General features: G+C 49.7%; 8 protein-coding genes across 8 annotated transcripts; 2 read left to right on the top strand and 6 right to left on the bottom strand.

The window, feature by feature from the left end:
- Positions 1 to 154: 154 nt before the first annotated feature.
- N7462_001867 (uncharacterized protein) lies at positions 155 to 1,648 on the bottom strand (the record flags this gene model as incomplete). Its single annotated transcript, XM_057073593.1, has 3 exons — positions 155 to 538; positions 595 to 910; positions 969 to 1,648. The coding sequence occupies 3 exons, from the start codon at positions 1,646 to 1,648 to the stop codon at positions 155 to 157; spliced, it is 1,380 nt and encodes a 459-aa protein (XP_056937234.1).
- Positions 1,649 to 2,780: 1,132 nt separating this feature from the next.
- On the bottom strand, positions 2,781 to 5,006 carry N7462_001868 (aromatic amino acid ammonia-lyase; the record flags this gene model as incomplete). Its single annotated transcript, XM_057073594.1, has 1 exon — positions 2,781 to 5,006. The coding sequence occupies one exon, from the start codon at positions 5,004 to 5,006 to the stop codon at positions 2,781 to 2,783; it is 2,226 nt and encodes a 741-aa protein (XP_056937235.1).
- Positions 5,007 to 7,790: 2,784 nt separating this feature from the next.
- N7462_001869 (phosphoribomutase PRM15) lies at positions 7,791 to 10,154 on the bottom strand (the record flags this gene model as incomplete). Its single annotated transcript, XM_057073595.1, has 10 exons — positions 7,791 to 7,954; positions 8,023 to 8,699; positions 8,756 to 9,054; positions 9,119 to 9,302; positions 9,358 to 9,367; positions 9,436 to 9,454; positions 9,511 to 9,830; positions 9,892 to 9,970; positions 10,047 to 10,091; positions 10,143 to 10,154. 10 exons carry the CDS (start codon positions 10,152 to 10,154, stop codon positions 7,791 to 7,793), a joined length of 1,809 nt encoding a protein of 602 aa, XP_056937236.1.
- Positions 10,155 to 10,454: 300 nt separating this feature from the next.
- N7462_001870 (fatty acid desaturase) lies at positions 10,455 to 12,208 on the top strand (the record flags this gene model as incomplete). The annotated part of the gene is made up of 2 exons (XM_057073596.1): positions 10,455 to 10,657; positions 10,729 to 12,208. The coding sequence occupies 2 exons, from the start codon at positions 10,455 to 10,457 to the stop codon at positions 12,206 to 12,208; spliced, it is 1,683 nt and encodes a 560-aa protein (XP_056937237.1).
- Positions 12,209 to 12,457: 249 nt separating this feature from the next.
- On the bottom strand, positions 12,458 to 14,011 carry N7462_001871 (ASCC2 family CUE domain-containing protein; the record flags this gene model as incomplete). Its single annotated transcript, XM_057073597.1, has 1 exon — positions 12,458 to 14,011. The coding sequence occupies one exon, from the start codon at positions 14,009 to 14,011 to the stop codon at positions 12,458 to 12,460; it is 1,554 nt and encodes a 517-aa protein (XP_056937238.1).
- An 891-nt stretch (positions 14,012 to 14,902) lies between these two features.
- On the top strand, positions 14,903 to 15,476 carry S10a (40S ribosomal protein uS10; the record flags this gene model as incomplete). Its single annotated transcript, XM_057073598.1, has 3 exons — positions 14,903 to 14,941; positions 15,078 to 15,301; positions 15,392 to 15,476. The coding sequence occupies 3 exons, from the start codon at positions 14,903 to 14,905 to the stop codon at positions 15,474 to 15,476; spliced, it is 348 nt and encodes a 115-aa protein (XP_056937239.1).
- Positions 15,477 to 15,842: 366 nt separating this feature from the next.
- On the bottom strand, positions 15,843 to 17,819 carry N7462_001873 (FG-nucleoporin nup42; the record flags this gene model as incomplete). The annotated part of the gene is made up of 4 exons (XM_057073599.1): positions 15,843 to 16,273; positions 16,357 to 17,177; positions 17,615 to 17,717; positions 17,774 to 17,819. 4 exons carry the CDS (start codon positions 17,817 to 17,819, stop codon positions 15,843 to 15,845), a joined length of 1,401 nt encoding a protein of 466 aa, XP_056937240.1.
- A 637-nt stretch (positions 17,820 to 18,456) lies between these two features.
- On the bottom strand, positions 18,457 to 19,523 carry N7462_001874 (ELYS family protein; the record flags this gene model as incomplete). Its single annotated transcript, XM_057073600.1, has 3 exons — positions 18,457 to 19,017; positions 19,072 to 19,301; positions 19,370 to 19,523. The coding sequence occupies 3 exons, from the start codon at positions 19,521 to 19,523 to the stop codon at positions 18,457 to 18,459; spliced, it is 945 nt and encodes a 314-aa protein (XP_056937241.1).
- Between the last annotated feature and the right edge of the window lie 282 nt (positions 19,524 to 19,805).

Consider the following 19,805-nt stretch of genomic DNA (forward strand, 5'->3'; position numbering starts at 1 on the left):
AATTTGTGCTCAGCCGGCCCAGTATTCGTCAAATTGGTAACTTTTTATACAGAAAGCGACGTGAAAAAGCGGTATTGAGGGTGTATCAACTTTCATACTAAAATAAGAAGATATTTAATAAGAAAGGGGACTCAAAGCTAAATCGTATTCGGTACTAATACGTGTCATTAGAAGTATAGTCCTCATTGGGAGCAAACTTCATCTCGACAGCACCAACGTCAAATACCGTCACCACATTTTTCTGGAACGTATCGCCCAGAATGTACAAATCCTCAGAACTATCATCTCCTCCGTCGGAAATACCTGAGATGCAAACAGCATTTCCATCGTCATCGGTACCAATATACAAGATCATGTCAAGCGGATTGATTGTGAATGTAGTGCCGCTAATGGTAATACCGTGAGTCGGGGGAGTTGCGTCGCAGTCTACAATGTAGGCGCCTTCATCAGAGCTGTATGTGGCGGCGGGATCAAAGGCATCGTTCACGGCGTTGGCAATACTAGTAGGGTAATAGTTCAAAGTGGTTCCAGAGTCGACCTAAGGTGATTTGTTAGTATAGTTCCCATTTGTACTGGAAGGAGCCGTTAACTAACAATATATTGGATGTCAGAGCCCCCTGAACCGGAAACGCTCTTGCCAGCCACAGTGACCGCATCGATATTGATTGTATAAAAATCATACGTCTTCGGATATCCATCAATTGATGTGATCAGGATATCGGTAGTTGCGAAAGTCTCGTTGAAATCGATTGGAGGCAAGCCGCCCAGGGTAAGATAGCCTGCATCGCCGGAAACATCACGGAGAATAGCGAGGCTGAAATATGAATCGATCAGGCCATCCTCGTACATGGTGGTGAAGATGGGGTTGTATTCCTCTTGGTCCCCCGTCTTGGTGGAATAGGCACTTGTCCTAGTTCATAAATTAATTGATCTGTTTTCCCTCTTGTGATAAGACAAAAAACACTTACAAAGCAGGGTATGCCAGCCCAGTTAAGCCAGAGGTTGTACCATCACCTTCCCATGCTGCCTCAGTCACAACGGCCACCTCCTGCTTGACAGTAACGTCGGCAAGACTGACAGTCTCGGTACCCATGTATCCATAAAGATATTCACCATCTCCATACTCGATTTCGAACTCCTCACCGGAGATCTTCGAAAATGTACTGTCGACAGTGTATGTCGAGCCAAATTCACATTCAGACGTTGACACTTTCTTACCAGTATCGAGATCAAGACACTCGAACCCTTCCTTGACCACCCACGTATCACTGGATCCAGTATCGACAATAACATCAAAGGTCTGGGTGCCAAAAGTAATTGATGTGGCATATTCCTCGCCTTCAGCGAGAGAGGTCAGTACGCTGCTTCCCGAACTTGTCGCTCTACTAGTCAAGCCCAAGAGATATGCCGCACTACGGGGATTGGCACGACCTGTTTTGATCTTCTGAAGACTCATCGCATGTGAAGACTTCGAGACAGTACGTGAAGTCGTAGAGGAAACAGGCTTCCAAGTTGTGACGTTGAGATCAACATTTCGCTGCTGCAAATTCCGTCTTGCCAAGTGATTTATTGGGGCATCATCGAAAGAAGCTGCCCCAACTGCTAGAGCTAGAAGAGAGACCTTTGTGATAATTGTGGAGTCAAACATGATGAGGTGGGAGTCAGGTCCACGCAAAAGGGTTGTTTAAGGACAGAGGTCTTACCTCCATTGCGGATTTGAGATGCTTTAAATACTTTGCCTGTCTTCTCCTTAGTACCATTTGTTGATAACTAGTTGGTAAAGACCTCACGCAGTGATGAAGCTAATGAATACTGCGGGAACCTAGCGAGGGCATCTTGGCCATCACGGACATAGTCTGTGAGCCCAGGTAGCATTGACTTTCCAGACTACCGATAACGCGAAGGCTTGCTCACCAATCAGTCTGGTGAGACTAACCAAGCAATTTCGTGAAAATGCTTAGCTGCAGTTCTAAATTTCACTCCGACGGAGCTCCGTAATGGCATTTTCATCTTCGTGCCAAATCTTGGTATTAATGGTAGAGAAAATTACCGGAGTAAATGAACACTAGGCCTGAAACGTTGAACTGAAGTACGCTAATGCGCACTTCTTCAGTCGGCTAGATGCGGGGTTCTTATCTGGTATCTCTGAAGAGCCCGCCGAGCAATTTTGAGACTTTGAACGATTAAACTTGATCCTGAATATTTTCAGCATTGGGCAAGAAGACGGCGTCGGAGCTGACTCCGTAAATTGTGGGCGTAAGGAACGTAACGCAACATGCTCGCACCATGGTGCGAATGGGGCTGTGTTATGATCCAATGGGTTCAAGTACCAAAGACATAGAATTGGCCAATGAAGGATTATCAAACAGAGGAAACGCCGCGCAGAGTCTATTAATCCCAGCTTATAAGACGCTTCAAGGTATTAGTAGACAAGAAAGAAAAGGCAAGCTCTTGCCTCTTGATTATACCTAAACCTAAACCAAGCTTATTGTTCGAGCTCGAACCAAACAATCCGACTTCAATTCATCCTAAGAATCAATGATGATTGGATCCTTCTACTATTACTAGATCAACCTTTATGATAGACCGGCGAATCCCCTTTGTTCAAAAGCATCAATATCAACAAGGAATTCTTAAGGAAGCCCACTGTTTTAGTATGATTCCCGTAATCATAACAACTAGTTCATTCGTAAATTGCGTGTTTGCATGCATTCTAGTTCTTCAAAAAGGAAAGTTTAGAAAGACAATAGGACAACCGTAAAAGAAGCGTCGAGCTCAAATCACGAGACCTGGCCTATTTTTGCCCTTGTCAGCTGGTGGTTCCTACCAACTGCCTTAACTCCATTCAGTCCGTTGCTGACCTTCAGTCCCAAATATCCCGCTGCCTCTAAGTTTGGTGTCGCGTCCAGGTTGTCAAGAACCATATCCATCATGCCCCCTTCTAATAGACTCTCATACACGATGCTGACCCAGCTTCCGATGCTCTTCTTGCCTTCTGTAGACAGTCCCTTCTGCGCATTGTACAAAGGGTCGTCCTCGATACCGCAGTGCAGAGGTATGTTGAGCTTGGAGCGCAACCATGTATACAGCAAGGCGGTTCCCTCGCCTAGCTGTAGACTCACCTCTGTCGGTGAGATAGTTGCACTGGGGTAGAACATTGATTCTGCAGTCTTTGAAACGATATCTGCAAAGCTATCTTTGAAGGCGACTATCTTTGCGACCGAGCAGTCATGCTGAATCTTGACTATGAAGTTGGTGACCGGTGACACGATGGCCTCAACCACGGCAGAGACGCGGTCTTTCCAAGTATTTGAGTTCGATTGGTACCATGTGGCTTCGACCACAGGGAACAACGATAAAACTAGTTTATCGATTTGTGAAGCTGTTAATCCAAGGCCGTGTAAGGCTCCGGATGGGCTGTTGTCCTTCATCTTATTATGAAGCGTTGACAGGAATCGGACGTGGGCCGCTCTCAAGTCAACTGCCTGGCATGAGACATAAAGGTGGCAGGCACTCATATGTGCAAGAATGTCGACAGCCTCCATTGTTCGACGGGCTGAGATCAGAGCTAGCGAGTTGATCCCTTGGTTATGCATCTCGGCTGACATGACGTGTGCAGAGACGGGATGTGCCAGGGCTGCCAGCTCAGACATATAAGCCGACATATTGATGTCTATGCCTTTCATGGTATAATTCTCATGTGCACTGGCATTGAGATTGGCCTCAAGGCCATTATTTGTGGCAGGGTTGATGATTTCAGTGACTTGGGACCAGAGCATTCGCCCGATCATCTGAATAGCCAGACGAGCCTTGTCCATAGCCGACGTGACCACTGCTGCTTGAAAATTTCCTCCAGAGTACACCCCTCCACTGGAAGCACCATCTCCATCACCCGTGTCCACGAGCGGGTTATCTGATGTAGAATTCAGCTCCACTTCCAGCTGCCGTTGGGCGAGTAGAAGGTCCTCTAGATATGGTCCAACCCATTGAGGGGCTGTTCTGGTCGAGTATCGATCCTGCCAGAGGCCGTCGCCATTTTTCTTCCTCGAGTCCAACCCAACAACCAACTTGGAGCCTTTCAGGAAGCCTCTGATGTTGCTTGCAACTTCTATTTGCCCAGGGTGCGGTCGGGTGGCGTGAATAAATGGAAGAGCCCATTCCACATTGCCGCCCAGGGCTTCAGCAGCAAAAGCCGTCAACATTTGGGACAACAGCGCTAGCTGCTGTGTATCGTAGAGGACCAGACTAGCCACCGCGACAGACGGAGCAGTGCCATTGATGAGACCAAGTGCCTCTTTGGGGCCAAGACCCGATGGCGAAAGTCCGCTGATCTTCAGCGCCTCCGAAGACGGCATGACCCTGGTTTTTGGGCCCTTGCCAACCTGTACAAAGACATCTGGATTGCCGGTAATTGCACCCGCAATATAAGACATCGGCATCAGGTCTCCTGACGCAGATATCGTTCCCCGCAGAGGGATCAGGGGAACTAGGTCGTGGTTCAGTAGGTCAACCAAACTCTTGAGCACGGATTTGCGAATGGCACTGTGGCCTCTGAGATTCTGGTTGGCTCGGGCAACGATGGTCCCTCGGACCCAGGCTGGCGGCATGACATGGCTCGGCTTTCTCTCCCAATTCGCCGCCGGATCCTTATCGGCGGCGGTGATGATGCCGCTCTGGATAAATTGCAGGAGATGGGTCTGTAGATCAATGTGATCATTGGTTCTGGTATCGGCACTACCGCCAAACCCCGTATTGACACCGTAGATGACATGTCCCCGTGAGAGATGATCAATCAGCGTCTGGACGCTGAGATCCAGCTGCTTCGAGAGCTGTTCATCCATACTGATGGTCGGGGTGACCTCATGTCGGGCCACGGCGACAATGGAAGCAATGTCTAGATTGTTGCCATCGAGGACGATTGATTGTTTCTTGTCCCTCAGGTCACGCAGGCGTCTCCAGAGCTGCAATGTTGCACTCGTATGAGGCGAGTGTTTGGCAGTCCCCATGATAGGGCCGGCAAGTTCAGAATTGCTCTGTTTCAAGTGTAGGGGAAGGAGGCGGGGGAGGGGGTTTCCTGGGTTTGTTCCCAAATGAAAGTTGGAAGTTTTCCTGAGGCGTCCAGCGAGTGGGAGAAGAGAATTGAGCAAAGATAGGCATCTGAGACGGGGGATGAAGGCGCGGTATGGATCTTTATCGACTTGGAATTCGTGGATCGTCCGAATCCGGCAGCAGAGTGGAAATGCAAGGCGATGGGATCTGCGGGACTAGCCGGGCCCTTGTTCATGTTCACGAGCCTGACTGGTCTTTTGGACCGATCACATTCAGCTGCACCAGGATTCAGGATCCGGAATTCGGGATCCAGGAACTTTCCCCCGATATGCTTTTCGCGCACCCCACGACCCTGCCACCGGCGTGGACACCATGGAGACTAGCATCTGCAGAGCTCCACCCCCGTCCCGATCGCTGGTGTCCGCCTCTCCCTTTCCACACACGTGCAGAGCCGATCCCTACTCGCAACTCTGTTTTGAGATTGGATTGAATAGTCTGTTTTTCGCGGGCCACACGATTTTCTTTGCGCTCTCCCTCTCGCCGTGCCTCCCGTCTTGCCCAGCGTGCTGGATCCCCGTCAAACTTTGACCGTGGAAAGTCTAATCCAGCATTCCCGCCCGCTTTCTGGACACCGAAGAGACAAACGGAGTACGGAGGATAGAGGACAGAGTCCAGTGGCTGACGGGAGTGGGGCGCGGTGCCTGGAGCCCAGACCAAAAAGTACGGTGTACTCGCAATGCCTGAATGGTTCCTGGATAGTACCAATTTGTCAAATCCCAACTCCCATCGGTGAATCTCACGAGCCTCGGGGCCGTATTCCGACCTCTCCCGCGGCCGTTCGAGTCTGCGCGAATCAGGATTGCTGTCTCTCTCTTTTGATCGCGGACAACCTATTCGCCGAAGTCGCGGGGGGATCCGCGAGATTGATGTCGAGGATCTAATTTAGCTCGCTGACACGTGGCTTGGCGATGCCCAGCTGAGCCCAGCTGACGATGTGCCTCAATGTGTTATCTTCCAGTTCGATAAAATCGATGGACGCGATGGTTGCGTGAGAAGAGGATGGGCATCCGATTGTGAGTCACCAATTTGGATCCTCCTGGATGATGGACGATCGGCTGTGCTACCCCAGAATATCTATTGCGCATTGTGTACAGTATCGCTGTGGCGTATACTTCAGGTCATTAGGAATTGGCACGCCATTGGGTTGAATGTTGTACTCGCCCGGAAAGTAGAACTTGCAAACTTAAACTGAAAACACCCATTCTCCAACTAAAAGCAAAGAATTTGAATAATGAGAATAATTATCTGAATGAAAAGAGTCCAAGAAGATCTCGCTATGATTATTATTATTATTTTTCTCTTTTTTGGTCTTTTTTTTTCTTTTCTTTTGTTGGCTGAAACCTCGAGAACCAATCCCGGTAGTTCCATATTGATAGTACCCAATTAAAGCCCAGGGATAGTCTAGCCTTTGGATCGCTGTTCCTGTGTGCCAGGCGTCCTTCTTGGCGGCCCCCGTCGTTCGCCGTTATGATCTATGCACTTAATATGCCCATCCGTGCATTGCCGGGCCGGATCGCCGATTCCTTGTCCCCACTCAAGGAGCACAGGCGCATCCATTAGTGATTGACAAGACGGCAGAATCAGCGCCGAGTCATGACCGAAAGCAAATCCCGAAGCGTCAAGTGGCTTGGGGATGGCGGGCAGCTAGCAAGTATAGAGAGAGAGAGAGGATGACGTGCGTCAACTCTACCCGACCGACATAGATATCAAGGATAAGGCTTTGGGGGGGGAGGGGCGGGGGTTAGATTTCGGCCGAGGGCGCTGTGCCAAAAGCACCTTGTATTTGCTTGATCTGCTCGGAATATGGAAAGATTCCTGTGATCCATAATTTAGCACGTTAACGGCAGCTCTGCAGCTGAGGTAGCCCGGTTCGTGGTAGGAACGATCGCCTGCTAGTGGTCTTATAGTTGGGCGACATTGTAACGCTTATCAATGGACGTAAACTCTGAAATCTTACGTTGACTAGCTGCATATACCCACTAATCACTAACTAGTCATCTAGTAGTCGACTAATGGGGAATAATACATATGTCTATCAGCTGAAGGAGAAACAGCGTCCTGTGGATAGCCTGCCGGATCCGAAAATCCAAAGGAAGAAAAAGTCATGCCGACCGGAAATGATTGGGGGAGCGTCTTGAAGGAAGATGATGTTCCGGATTTCAGTGCTCCTCACAGAGCTTATTCCGAAATCCTCGTAAGCTTCCCAATCTGAGCTCAGTCACGCTCAAGCGACGCAAACACTAGTGGTTTTCGCCTCACGATCTACAATCGCGGCGCTCAATTTGCTTTTTTTCAGCCCTTGCCTAGTCCGGCTTCCTTTTGCTTTTTGAGACTAATCCTTATGAGTGGCGTTGGGTCATGGATCCTTGATCTATGACACGGGAATCTCCCACTACTTGGAGTAGGATTCCAGGCGCATAAGGACCATTTTGGCCGTGATAGTCTAGATGTCCCGAAACGGAAGAGACTATCGGAGTGGGTTTACCCCCTGTGATACATTTGTAAACCCGATTCAAGATAGTCTAATAGCTAGCTAGTGCGGGGTTAAAGGTTTCTCTCCACTCTTGAGGTGAGTTCGAGTCATTTAATCACAGATCAGGAGGTACAACCACCCGGAAATGCCGTTGTCGGACAGGAGAGATCTTGCATAACCCGATGTATATCAAATTCTACCCCCATTATCATTTTTCCACCCTAAAGATACTGCCTGAAGATGTAGAGAGTTCATTGTTGTGAGTCATCGAAGGGGTATACCGCTGAACCCACTCCGTCATAATGGCTAGAAAAACATGACAAACTGCCTTGACGGCATCATTCTGAGATTTTCCACAGCATTCGATGTAGACTGTAGAAGAGATGAGTGATTGTTTGAGGTTTTGTCTCACAGGGATCTCGTTAACAGATGCCACTTACATTTGACTTTTGGTTCTGTGCCCGAGCCTCGGAAAGTGAATCGCACCCCGCCCTCTAACCACAGCGTAAGCATTTGGCTGGTAGGATCCTTGGGGAGGTCAGGCATATGATCCGGGGTTTCAGAGTCATATCCTTCGGTCAAGTCTCTCCATCGAAGAATTTTAAAAGCACCGAGTTGCATTTCAGCGAGAAATGGTCCACTTCTGATTCCACGGAACAGCTCGAGCGTCAGTTGGGGATTTGGAGACCGAAAATAATTATTGAGGGTCTCATGGTGCCCATATTCGACAAAAAGGCTTTGCAGTTTGTCAAACACCGTCAATCCCTGGCTCCTCCATTTCGCTGCTGCCATGCTGAACACCGCAAGAGCGGTTATACCATCCTTATCATAGCTGATGGCGGGAAACATATATCCCAATGCTTCCTCGTACGCAAAAGGCACGGTCTGTCCAGCCTTTTCAAGATCCTGGGCGATATTGCCCATCCACTTAAACCCGGTCAGTGTCTCTTCGAATTGAATACCTTTAGCGGTGGCCATCTTCTCGAGCATGCCACTCGACACGGTTGTTGTCAAGACGGTTATTTTAGACGTATCAGCGTTGACATCGAGAGCATCGAAAAGGTGAGACGCGAGAAGGACGCCGGTGTGATTTCCTGTGAACAGGAACCATTTTCCCCTGTTAAAAAAAATAAGCCATAAATCATTATTTTAGATTGAGAAGAAGACCCTTACTCGACTTTCTCTGCCACGGCAAATCGATCCGCATCTGGGTCATTGGCAAAAATCAATGTCTGTCCTACTTTATCTGCAGTCTCGATTGCAAGATCCAGTGCGCCAGCTTCCTCTGGATTCGGGAACTTGACCGTGGAGAAGTTTGGATCAGGAGATGACTGTCGAGGAACGGTGAAATATTCTTTGCCTTCGTAGATTCCCAGGTCGTTCAGCAGAGGGGACAGTCGTAGGCCACCTACGCCATGGAGTGGAGTATATACGAATGATCTCGGAGTGTATGGCTGTGATACGGTCGACATCTGATCCAGAAGCAAGGTCAGTCTATCATTCGGCAGATTCAGAGGTGCTGGATTGCTTTCTGACCGCGTATTCCTTGACCTGGCGTTGATACGGGCGAAGGACCTTCACGAGGGCGTTGTCGTCAAAAAGGTCCCCGGGTTGTTGGCTTTCTGCCCAGGCATTAAGCCAAGGTTCGAGATTTTCGAGAATTGACTGAGCGATTTCCCCATCTTCGGGCCTATTGATTTGAGCGCCATTGCTGGAGTATCTGAGCCCACAGTCAGCGGCCAACGCGAATCAAGCGAGTGTTAAGGATTCCTTACACTTTATAGCCTGGACAATTCATTAGCCTTTGTAGTTAGCCAACAAAAAAAATCATATTCAAGGAATTAATTAATTACCGTTATCTTGCGGCGGGTTCTTTCAACCTGCATGTCAGTCCTTGTTTCTGATTTAAGCAGAGAAATTGAACGTACATGGCTTGCTGTCACCACCACACCCGCAGCTGTGTTGAATTCGCGCACTCCAAAGGAAACAAATGGGGTCGGTGCAGGCTCATCGATGAACCGCACGGGGATTTTCTGAGAAATGAAGGCATTGGCTGCGAGCTGGGCAAATCTATGGGAATGATGGCGCGCATCGTGTCCAATGATGACACCCCTCGAGGCGATTTCTGGGCGCTTAGTTCTAATATATTTTGCCAACCCCTGCGATGCTTGAATCACGGTCAGGCAGTTCATATAAGAGAATCCTGCGGCCATGCGGCCGCGTAAGCCCGCGGTGCCAAACTCAATGCCTGGAAATCATTGTTAACGGCCGCACGTTGATAACGGACACGATCCTGAAGATCAACCTACGCTTCCGTAGAATCAGTTCCAGTATGTTGATGGAATCCGCATTGCGTAGCTGTTCTATTTCCGCCCGTGTGGCGGGATCCTATAATCCAATCGAAGTCGGTGTGAGATCAGCCCACAAGGAATGGATCAGGAACCAAGGATGGCGGGTTGTTTACCTGGTCCCACCGGAGCCATGTTTCGACTAGCGACGACAGCGATACCTACAAAGGGTTAGAAAACACCGCAGCCACTGAATAAGGGCGGGTTCGCACCTGGTCAGCCATCGTGCCACCGTTGGATGAAGTCAAGCAGTAGTTCAAGCGAGTGGGCAGGACTCATGCACTGGAATCACGGGCGACCGCGGCCGATCAGTCCCCGCCGGTCTCCACCTCCGCCCCTGCTACATTTCTGCTGCCTTCCTCTCCACCTGTCCTTCTTCTGGGTCTCTTCATCCTGTGCATGAGCCTGCTCTCTCGATGTCATGTTGCACTATTGAGCCTGATACTGCTCATTTCGAGGTTCCAACCCCCAAACCCCTCTCTGTTTCCTAGACCGATTCCCGCATCCCGCATCTTTCACCGACCATGGAGAAATCCGCCCCCCGACCTTCCCGGAAGGACACCGTTTTGAGTCGACGATACATCGAGGGCTTGATCGCAGAGGGCAAACATGTGACGATATTTGAGAACCGCGTTCTGAAGATGGATGCCTATATGAAGTTCCACCCGGGTGGTGAGAAGCCCATGAAGCACATGGTGGGCCGAGATGCGACAGATGAAATCAATGCGTATGTGTGAACGGAAAACTAAGTCAGACCTGTGACCTATGACTGACATGAGCATGTGTTCTGGATTCTAGACTTCACTCGAAGGAAGCCCGCACGATCATGCTCTCATACCAGATCGGACGAGTCGAAGGCGTCTGGTCCAACTTTCTGCCTCCAATCCAGGGTGGCAAGTTTCGCCGGTATACTCAGGAAGCCTGCGAAAGCAGCGAGGGGGACCTTCCCAGCCAGGACAGCTCCAGCCCAGAGAGATCTATCCCGCCATCCCCGATCTTCGATGCGATCGATTCAGAAGCCACGAATCGCCGGAAGAAGTCCACACCTGAAACCGACAGCTCGGCGAGATCCACCCCTCCAAATGAGGAAAACCCGTCCAAGCCGTACTTCCTGGATGCTCGAACGAAAGAAGAGATTATCTTTGACACCGCCAAGTACCCGTCGCTGGATACCGAGAGCCAGGAGAGCATCAAGCAGAAATATCGCGAGCTAAACGAGCGCTTGACAGCAGAGGGATTATACAACTGCAACTATTTCTCATATTTCATCGAATGCTGTCGGTATACCTTGTTCGCATTTTTGGCCTACTTCTTTCTGCGCCTGGGGTGGTGGGCGATGTCCGGGTTCTGGATCGGTTGTCTCTGGCACCAGCTTGTTTTCACTGCCCATGATGCTGGCCATATGGGTATCACACATAATTTCCATGTCGACACGGTGATTGGGATTATCATTGCTGATTTCATCGGGGGGCTTAGCTTGGGCTGGTGGAAGCGGAGTCACAATGTGCATCACGTCGTGACCAATGAACCAGAGCATGACCCTGATATCGAACACATGCCTTTCTTTGCTATCTCGCATCGTTTCTTCGACAGCCTTCAAAGCACATACTATGACCGAAACATGACATTCGATGCTTTGTGCAAGATGACGCTCAAAATCCAACATTATTCCTACTACCCCATCATGATGTTGGCACGATTCAACCTTTACCGGCTCAGTTGGGAGTACCTTCTTAAAGGTCAGGCTCCGAAGCGCGGGCCTGCCTGGTGGCACATTTACCTTGAGATCGCAGGTCAGGTCTTCTTTTGGTACTGGTATTGCTACCTGGTAGTTTACAAGACAATTCCAGACTGGGGCAGTCGGATGACCTTCCTCCTGGTATCCCACATCATCTCCTCTCCGCTGCACGTCCAGATCACTCTCTCGCATTTCGCCATGTCTACTGCCGACCTCGGTGTCCGCGAGTCGTTCGCTCAAAAGATGCTCCGCACCACCATGGACGTGGATTGTCCTCAGTGGCTTGATTTCTTCCACGGCGGTCTGCAATTCCAGGCCATTCATCACCTCTATCCCCGAATGCCGCGCCATAACCTGCGCCGCGCTCAGAAGCACGTAGCTGAGTTCTGTCGCGACACCGGGATTCCCTACGCTATCTTTACCTTCTACGACGGTAACAAGGAAGTCATCGGCCGGCTCGGTGACGTGGCAAAACAAGTCCGCATTCTTGAAGAGTGCCGCAAGTCGATTGCGAAGGAGGGCGTGTTCTCCCATCACTAAGGCGTGGGACTCCGTGCGCTTTTCCTTTCTGTGTGTCCTGGCCCACCATCTTATATAGGGCTAGTGCAGCCATCTGTCTCGGTAAACTAATGAATTGAAATGTCCTCTTGTGCATTGTTTTCGATTGTATCATCTCTATGTCTCCAAGAAATCTAACCAGCATGTACAAGATATGTGAGAGAAGAAAAACGCTTTGATGGTTCATGGCGGTCTTCAAATAGCACCTGAAGTCGAGCCTGGATATACAGATTAGCCCGGTAATCCACCTCCTCGCGCAATCTTCTTTGCTCGCTGCTGTCGACGATTATGATTTGCACGGCTAGCCTTATTCTGCTCTTTTCGTTGATTGGCGATTGCATTGTTCTGTTCTCCAGACTGAGGTGGGCGACCCCCTCCCCGACCACCTCGTCCTCCACGTCCACGGCCGCTCCCACCTCTTCCCCCTCTTCCACCACGACCAGCAGGGGTTCCAGATGACTCGCCGTCATCAGATTCATCTCCATGCTGCGGCTTCCGATACGATGTCGGGGCAAGTTCCGGCTGGTTAAGCATACCGCTACCGGCCCCAACAGCATCAACGGCAAGCTTATCTTCCAGCTTAGCAAGACGCCTGGAGTCTCGTGAGAGCATCACAGCCCAACCCTCGATCGCCTCATCCGTCATGTTGGTCTCGCGCTTGAGTGATGCCCGTGGCTGTGAGCGGCGGGTCGTAGAATCCCGGGCGAAATTAGCCGGATTGGACTTATACGCGCGGAAGAGAAGCATGTCAAGTTGTTCACCACCAATCCGTCGATTTTGTGCGTCGCCATCAGCGTCAGCGTCAGTACCTGCCGTAGTGGAGTCGACTGTCCCGCCCACATCGGCAATGTCGTACGTGTCGTCGCGCTCATCATCATCCGAGTCAAATGTTGCCAGGGCAGATAGGATGGCTGCCTTGTTGGTGGCATGTTGACTGCGATCGGCGAGAACAGCGTCTGCAGTGAGATCAGGATCAGCACGGCCGAATCGCAACTTGCCTTTAGCAGCATCAGAGCGGCTTAGCTCAGCAATGTCGACATCGTCGTCGAAAACATTTCTTCGAGCTGGCATAAGCTCTGCTGCTGGTGGCGGCGAGGCCGTTCTTGGGGGCGTGGTTCCAGGGATCATATGGCTATGGGGCTCCTTTTGTGGGGGAAGTTGTTCAGACCGATCTAGAGACTGAAGCTCTGGAGGGAGAGAATCATCCAGGAGATGAGCTACCACTGTCTCCGGGTTATCGCTATAGACATCAAGTAGCCTAACAACAAAACCAGATCCCAGATCAGGAAATAGGTCCTGAACTTGTGAAACGAGCGACATTTTGTGCGCGTGAAGCTCTGCTGAGACAATAAGCCCTGTTGTAGGCTCCTTGCCTTTGGCGGCTTTTCTCCGTCGTTGATACCGATGGTGAAGTGGCTTGGATTCGATCTGATAGGCCCGCAGGCTAGCTAAGAGATCTTCTCCTCGTTTTTGGGGATTGCTGGTAAGATAATTCTCCAATCGTTGCAGAATATCGGAGCTGCAGACTAGATCAGAGAGCAAGGTCGCCTCCCTCTTCTTCTTGGAATTTCCGACTCCTGTGGCGGCAGCTTTGAGGCTGAACAGCTGATCCAGCAATAAGGAGAGGTTGGTATTGGAATCCTTCAGTAATGAAACGAGTCCAACATAAACATTGGCAACCAGAATCCTGGATAACTCCTCTATGGACCGCCGTGCTTGATATGCTTCGGATAAAGTGTCCAAATAGTCGGAGCCGGCCATGAGGACCTGTCCGCAAGGTGGCATGATTGATGCCAGGACCGTCAATCGCCGAATATCTGGGATGATAGAAGATAGTGATAAGCTCTCAGAAGATAATTGCTTAATCACGAGTAATTTTGCTTTCTCAACGCTCGATGATATTTGTTCCTTATGCATGTCCCATGCAGTTGATAATGATGTCTTCAATGCAACGCTGGAGGGATGGCAACAGCATAAGTTTCCAAGGAGCTGCCAATCTAGAAGGCCTTCTGGTGGTTGTGAACTGCTTAATAAATATCTCCGTATTGTCAAAAAGCAGAATTTCCGGAGCTGTCGAGCCTTGGGCCCGGTCTGTAAACCCGAGTCACCCGCTGCTGCATGATGATAGAAGGATTCCAAGAAAGAGACAACTGGCTTATCCAGAACTGCAGCTTCTCTGAATTTCTGATCAGAGGCATTCAACCGGAGCCCAAGTAGGGCCATCCATGCATCTAAGCATGTTTCCCTGTCATTTGATGCGATAGTACTCCACACCGTGGGGGAGGGGACAGGAGCTAGAGGCGGAAACTCCGCCATTGGCGAGAGGGGAATCAGAATAGCAGCCGTGTGGAAATGAAAAGAAATCTCAAAAACAACCCAGAGCTCCGAAATACAACAAAAAACCTACACGGAAAGAAAGCCCAAACAACATGCATCCAACTCAAGCATCTTGCCGTCATGTCTGCATTTGGTCCCCGAATATGCTGAGTCATTATATCTTAGTCAGCAATTGCTCCCCAAAGGGGCTAGTGTCAGATAACCGAACTGCCAAGATTTCCCGCACTGAATCTTTTTCGCTTCGCTCCACACAATCTTTATCGGCCATCATCACCTTACCGAACCGTGCAGTTCAGGTCTTGACCGGCTATTCGCCTTCACACTATCAATCAACTCAAGATGTCTTTCCAGAAGAAGGAGGATCAGGCCGAGGGCCCCGTACGTGATCCCCCACCCTACAATCTCTTGTCTATATGCATATTGGCAATCCACACTGTCGCATGGCGGGCAACCATATCGTCGCCCGCATGTCGGCATCGCAAAATAAGATAGCAATTGCTAATATCTTGTACAGAAGGTCCACAAGATCCGTATCACCCTCACCTCCCGCAAGGTCGCTTCTCTCGAGAAGGTCTGCCAGGAGCTGATCGACCGTGCTCGCTCCAAGTCCCTGCAGGTCAAGGGCCCCGTCCGTCTGCCCACCAAGACCCTGCACATCTCCACCCGCAAGACCCCCAACGGTGAGGGTTCCAAGACCTGGGACAAGTACGAGATGCGCATTCACAAGCGTCTCATCGAGTAAGTCTATCCCCGCAGATATAAGTCGGCGTGTGGCAATTTTCCCACTAGTCTTTCATTCTACATAGAACTAACCCGATCTCTTTTCAGCCTGCTCGCCCCCACCGAGACTGTTAAGCAGATCATCATCAACATCGAGGCCGGTGTTGAGGTTGAGGTCACCATTGCTGCTTAAATGAAATAGCTCCGCAATGGATTCAGGGAGGGTCTTTGGACCGACGACCTTGCCAGGTACTGGATCTTTTACCAGTATCTCAGAGATTGTTGGTCATTTCCTCCGAGCCCAACTTGGAGGATTGTGTTAGATACCCGTTACAACCTGAAAGACAAAAAAATGGAAACATCTTGAGAAATCAAATAAGTGCTCGTAAATTGTAATGGCCGCTATTGCCCTCGTAAGTTGTACATTTGTAGTGAGAGCTAATGAGATGATAATGGTCTCCTGGATTACTTAGTAGACTGTTTGTTGACTCATGCACCAGGCCCATGCTCCCATTTCACCTGAAACTAAAACGACATTTTGTGAAAAAAAGACGCCAGTTTAGAAGTCAAAACTTATTAGGCCCTCTTTGGGTGGCACAGCTGGAACCACCCCATCTTTGAAGAAGCCATTGTTCAGGAAGAACTGGTACATCTCTTCGACCTCAGCTGTGTATTCCTCGGCCTTGCCCTGGGAATCACGAAGACTGAATTTTTCAGGGGGTCCGTCTGGAAAGTTTATGCGAACAGGGGTCTTGTTGTCTTGTGGGTGCAGATAACAGGGCGCATTATTGATGTATTGTACCGGGCGTCCCTTCCATAATATAAGGCGATTGGAGGCAGGGTCGCGACGGGTTTCGCCCTGCAGGCCAGGAAGAGGATTTAGCTCGTTGGGATTGTCGAGTTTGATCCAGGCACGAGGTCCGATGCTAGCTCTCGCCGGTCCATCCTGCTGAGCGGGTGATTGGCCAAAGGGCACAGATGGAGCGGCAGCTGTTTGACTATTGATAGTAGAGGAAGCTGCACCGAATGGATTGGCTGGTGCAGGGGGAAGGCGGCTGTTTGTGTGCTGGTACCAGATGGAGCAGCGCCAAATGGGTTGGCTGGCGCAGATGGTTGGCCGAAATTATTAGTATTTGGCTGTTGTGGCTGCTGCTGTTGAACTTGTCCAAATGGACTTGCGGTTTGGCTCGGCTGGCCAAACGTTGCAGGTGCCTGCCCGAAGGGATTTTGGGCAGGAGCACCAAATCCTTGCCCGGTATTATTTTGTGAAATTTGGGCGAATGGAGATGAAGCCGACGGCGCACCGAATGCACTTCCTGCCGAGCCCGTCGGCTGATTGAAACCGCTCCCCATACCCAAGCCAGGTTGAGTTTTTCCGGCTTGGCCAAATGCCGATATGCCAAATGCAGGATTTTGAGCCCCCAAGTTTGACGGCTGGCCGAAGGCAGAACCTTGGCCTAGCGTGGATGGCTGCCCGAACGCCGAACCTTGCTGGCCCTGACCTAGAGTAGAGGATTGTCCAGATGCAAATGGCTGATTGGTTCCAGGTTGCTCTGCCTGGTTCGGTCGTGTGGTGATGTCGATCCGGTTGGGATGTTCACGGCCACCATCGTTGATGTACTTGACAGCGCCATCAATATTGTTTAATGCAGATTCAATCTGTTTGATAGACTCTTGCCACAATGCCTGAGCCTCTTGAATGGCAAAGTCCTTATTGCCAGCGGCTGCAAGTTCATAATGCCGTAAACGCATCTCCTCCATACTTTGCTCGCGCTCACCTCCAAAAAGATTTCTGGGAACATTGCGCGCAGGTGCATAAGAAGAAAAGATCCACATCGGTCGACCTTTACCCTCTGTCAAGTCGTGTTGGATGTCTGTAGCTTTCACGCCATAGCTGTATCAAAAATCAGTACATGGCCATATCATTGCAGGGTTCTATTTCTTCTTTTTACTAACTCTGGAGCGTTATAATTTGATCCCGCGTTTTGGTTTTGGTTTTGGTTTTGGTTTTGGTTTTGGTTTTGGTTTTGGTTTTGACCTTTGAGAACATGTAAGTCAGAAATACGAAGACAACATACAGTATTGCGCCATGAACAGTGTTCAGAAATGACATTCCATGTTGAGATGAAAAAGAAAAGACCAGATGAAAGGACAAGAAAGCTTCCAGTCAAGATAGGGAAGGGGAAGTGTTGAAGCTTAGATGGAAGAGTAAGGTAGTGAAAACCAGCATGCGTAAAACGACAGGCACGGAGACCTGGATCAGGGTCAAGCAACCCGTGACAAGAATTGGCAACTATCAAGCGCAAAAGGTGGCATGAATTATATAAAAACAGGCAATGACACTCACCTCCAAATCCGGAACCAGAGAGGGCACTGAATCTGTTTCCCGATGTGCCAGTAGTGGCTTGGCTCGGATGTTCAAATCTGCAGCGATCTGGACAAGAATTAGTCTCCATAGACTTCAAATTTGCTTAACTTATAGCTTCGCACCTCCATATCTACAGCGGCCTTGCTGATAGTAAGTGCAGATGGTCATTTCCACAGGCTATGGCCGCATAGAGGCCCGGCAAGCTTGATTTGAAAGGCTGGCTTTGTGAGGGTGATTTCTCGAATTTCGTCAGTCTAAGATCGCGTCCTTTGGGTTCTCCTCAAAGTTTTTCTTCTATGAATGTCGGATCGAGGAGAAAGATGGAATGAATGGGTGTTTGTGGGTGAGCAGCGGTGTTGGATGGAGTGAAGCTGTTTTTCGGGGTCGCGAGAAGCTTATCTCACGGACTTTGTTTATCGTTATCGGTTATCGGTTATCGCGCTCTGCCGTCTGCATTCCAGGGGACCCGCCAGGTTTGGTGCAACAAAATCCCATCGGCCTATTTTGTGGTCAATATTGTTTCGTTCAGGCTCGATTTAAATTCTAGTTGATAGAAGAAATTCTGTTTTTTATGTCGAAGAAAGCCCTCGTTGGATAATGTGAGGTCGATCTACACCATGAGATATCATTGTTATCTCCCAATTTATTGTATATATATTTGGTGCTCTACACATTGTTCTGGCTGGTTTTATTTTTGGCAAGATCTGTTAACAAAGAAATAGCTCTGCATTTTAAAAACCTGAAACTCCAATGACTCATTTTAATTTCGAATGAAAAACAAAGTAGATTATTCTCGTGAGGCATGTCAGGATGATGGATATATGCTTTGTGTGTGGCGCATGCTTTGCCGCAGATCATCCCAATTCAACCCATCTACTTTCTTGCCGCCCAACGATTCCAATTCAGTCCCAAGTCCCTCCATTTGTCCAGTTGCAAAACGTCGCATCATCACTGTGTCTTTAGCCCCGGGGAACGAGCTAGCATCTCCATGGAGCAAGGTTTCTTCAAACACTTCCTCTTCGGTCTCGTCAAGCGGTAGCCCGACTAATTCCATCGCACGCTTGCTCCGTGTTTGTCCGGCGGGAGTCTGATGAACAAAAGCGACTAACTGCTCGAAATAACTGCGGCGGAGGTTTTCATCGTATTTGCGAGTGAAATAGAAGGCCTCGGTGATGCTGGACCGACAAAGGGTTTGGAAGAAGGCTCGTTGCACCTTCTCACTGACAAGTGGGGGAGAGGCGGTGAGGTAATAAGCCATAGCGAGGCTGTCGTCATGTTTCGGAAGTTTGGACAGGGTGAGGGCGTAGAGAATCTCGTCAGGGAAAGTGGGGATTAGAGACGGCTCAGCGAGATATTCAATTGCGCGCTGCGAACTGATTAGAGACCCGGGATCTGTCGATATTTCACGGGAGCAACTTACTCTGAATTCAAGGCGATCCATATTCCAGAGGCCTTCGATAAAGAGGCGATACTTCTCCGGTAGATGGCATGATCGTGCGAACTGCACCGCGGCGTCCGGCGCACTGCGGCAGTCTTTAAGAATGTAATAGATCAAGGCCTGCTTATGATGGATATCCAGTTCGGATGAGACAATGTGGTCGACAAGCGATCGTAGGTCGGCGTTTGTTTTAGGAGGATAAACCTTGGTCACTACATAAGTCAAAAGACGCAGCGGTTAATCTCAGTCCAGTACTTTTTTTTGAAGCTTGTTCACTCACCTCCTTTGATCCCGAGGAGTCCTAGCAGGCGATCAGCGAAGAGCCGGTTCTCCAGCGCACGGCGGTTGGAGATGATTTGCTCGACGACTTTCGCATCATAGGCATATTTCTTGTTGAAGCTAAAGATATGATTGAAATCTTCCCACTGGGCCATTGTGGCAGATGTCAAAGAGGTCTGATGGAGGAAATTCACCAGGAACACTCGGGAAAGCTCCCGCTCCTCCACAGAGGGGTAATATTACAGAGGTAATATTACAGGGCGGTGAGGCCGCTTGTTGTGACGGAGCTGCGGCGCTTTGCCTGTTTGGGGCCAACGTAAACAACCCACGTTCCCGCTGCATCTCTTTCACTACCTTCCCCCTCCTCGATATCATCTTCTACTCCCCCCTCCCCTACCCCTCGCGCCGATGAAGCAGGTGCTTCACTAATCAATACG

Source organism: Penicillium macrosclerotiorum (genome assembly GCF_028827735.1).
Source record: "Penicillium macrosclerotiorum strain IBT 26536 chromosome Unknown utg000002l_segment0_segment0, whole genome shotgun sequence".
Classification (NCBI taxonomy): Eukaryota; Fungi; Ascomycota; class Eurotiomycetes; order Eurotiales; family Aspergillaceae; genus Penicillium; species Penicillium macrosclerotiorum.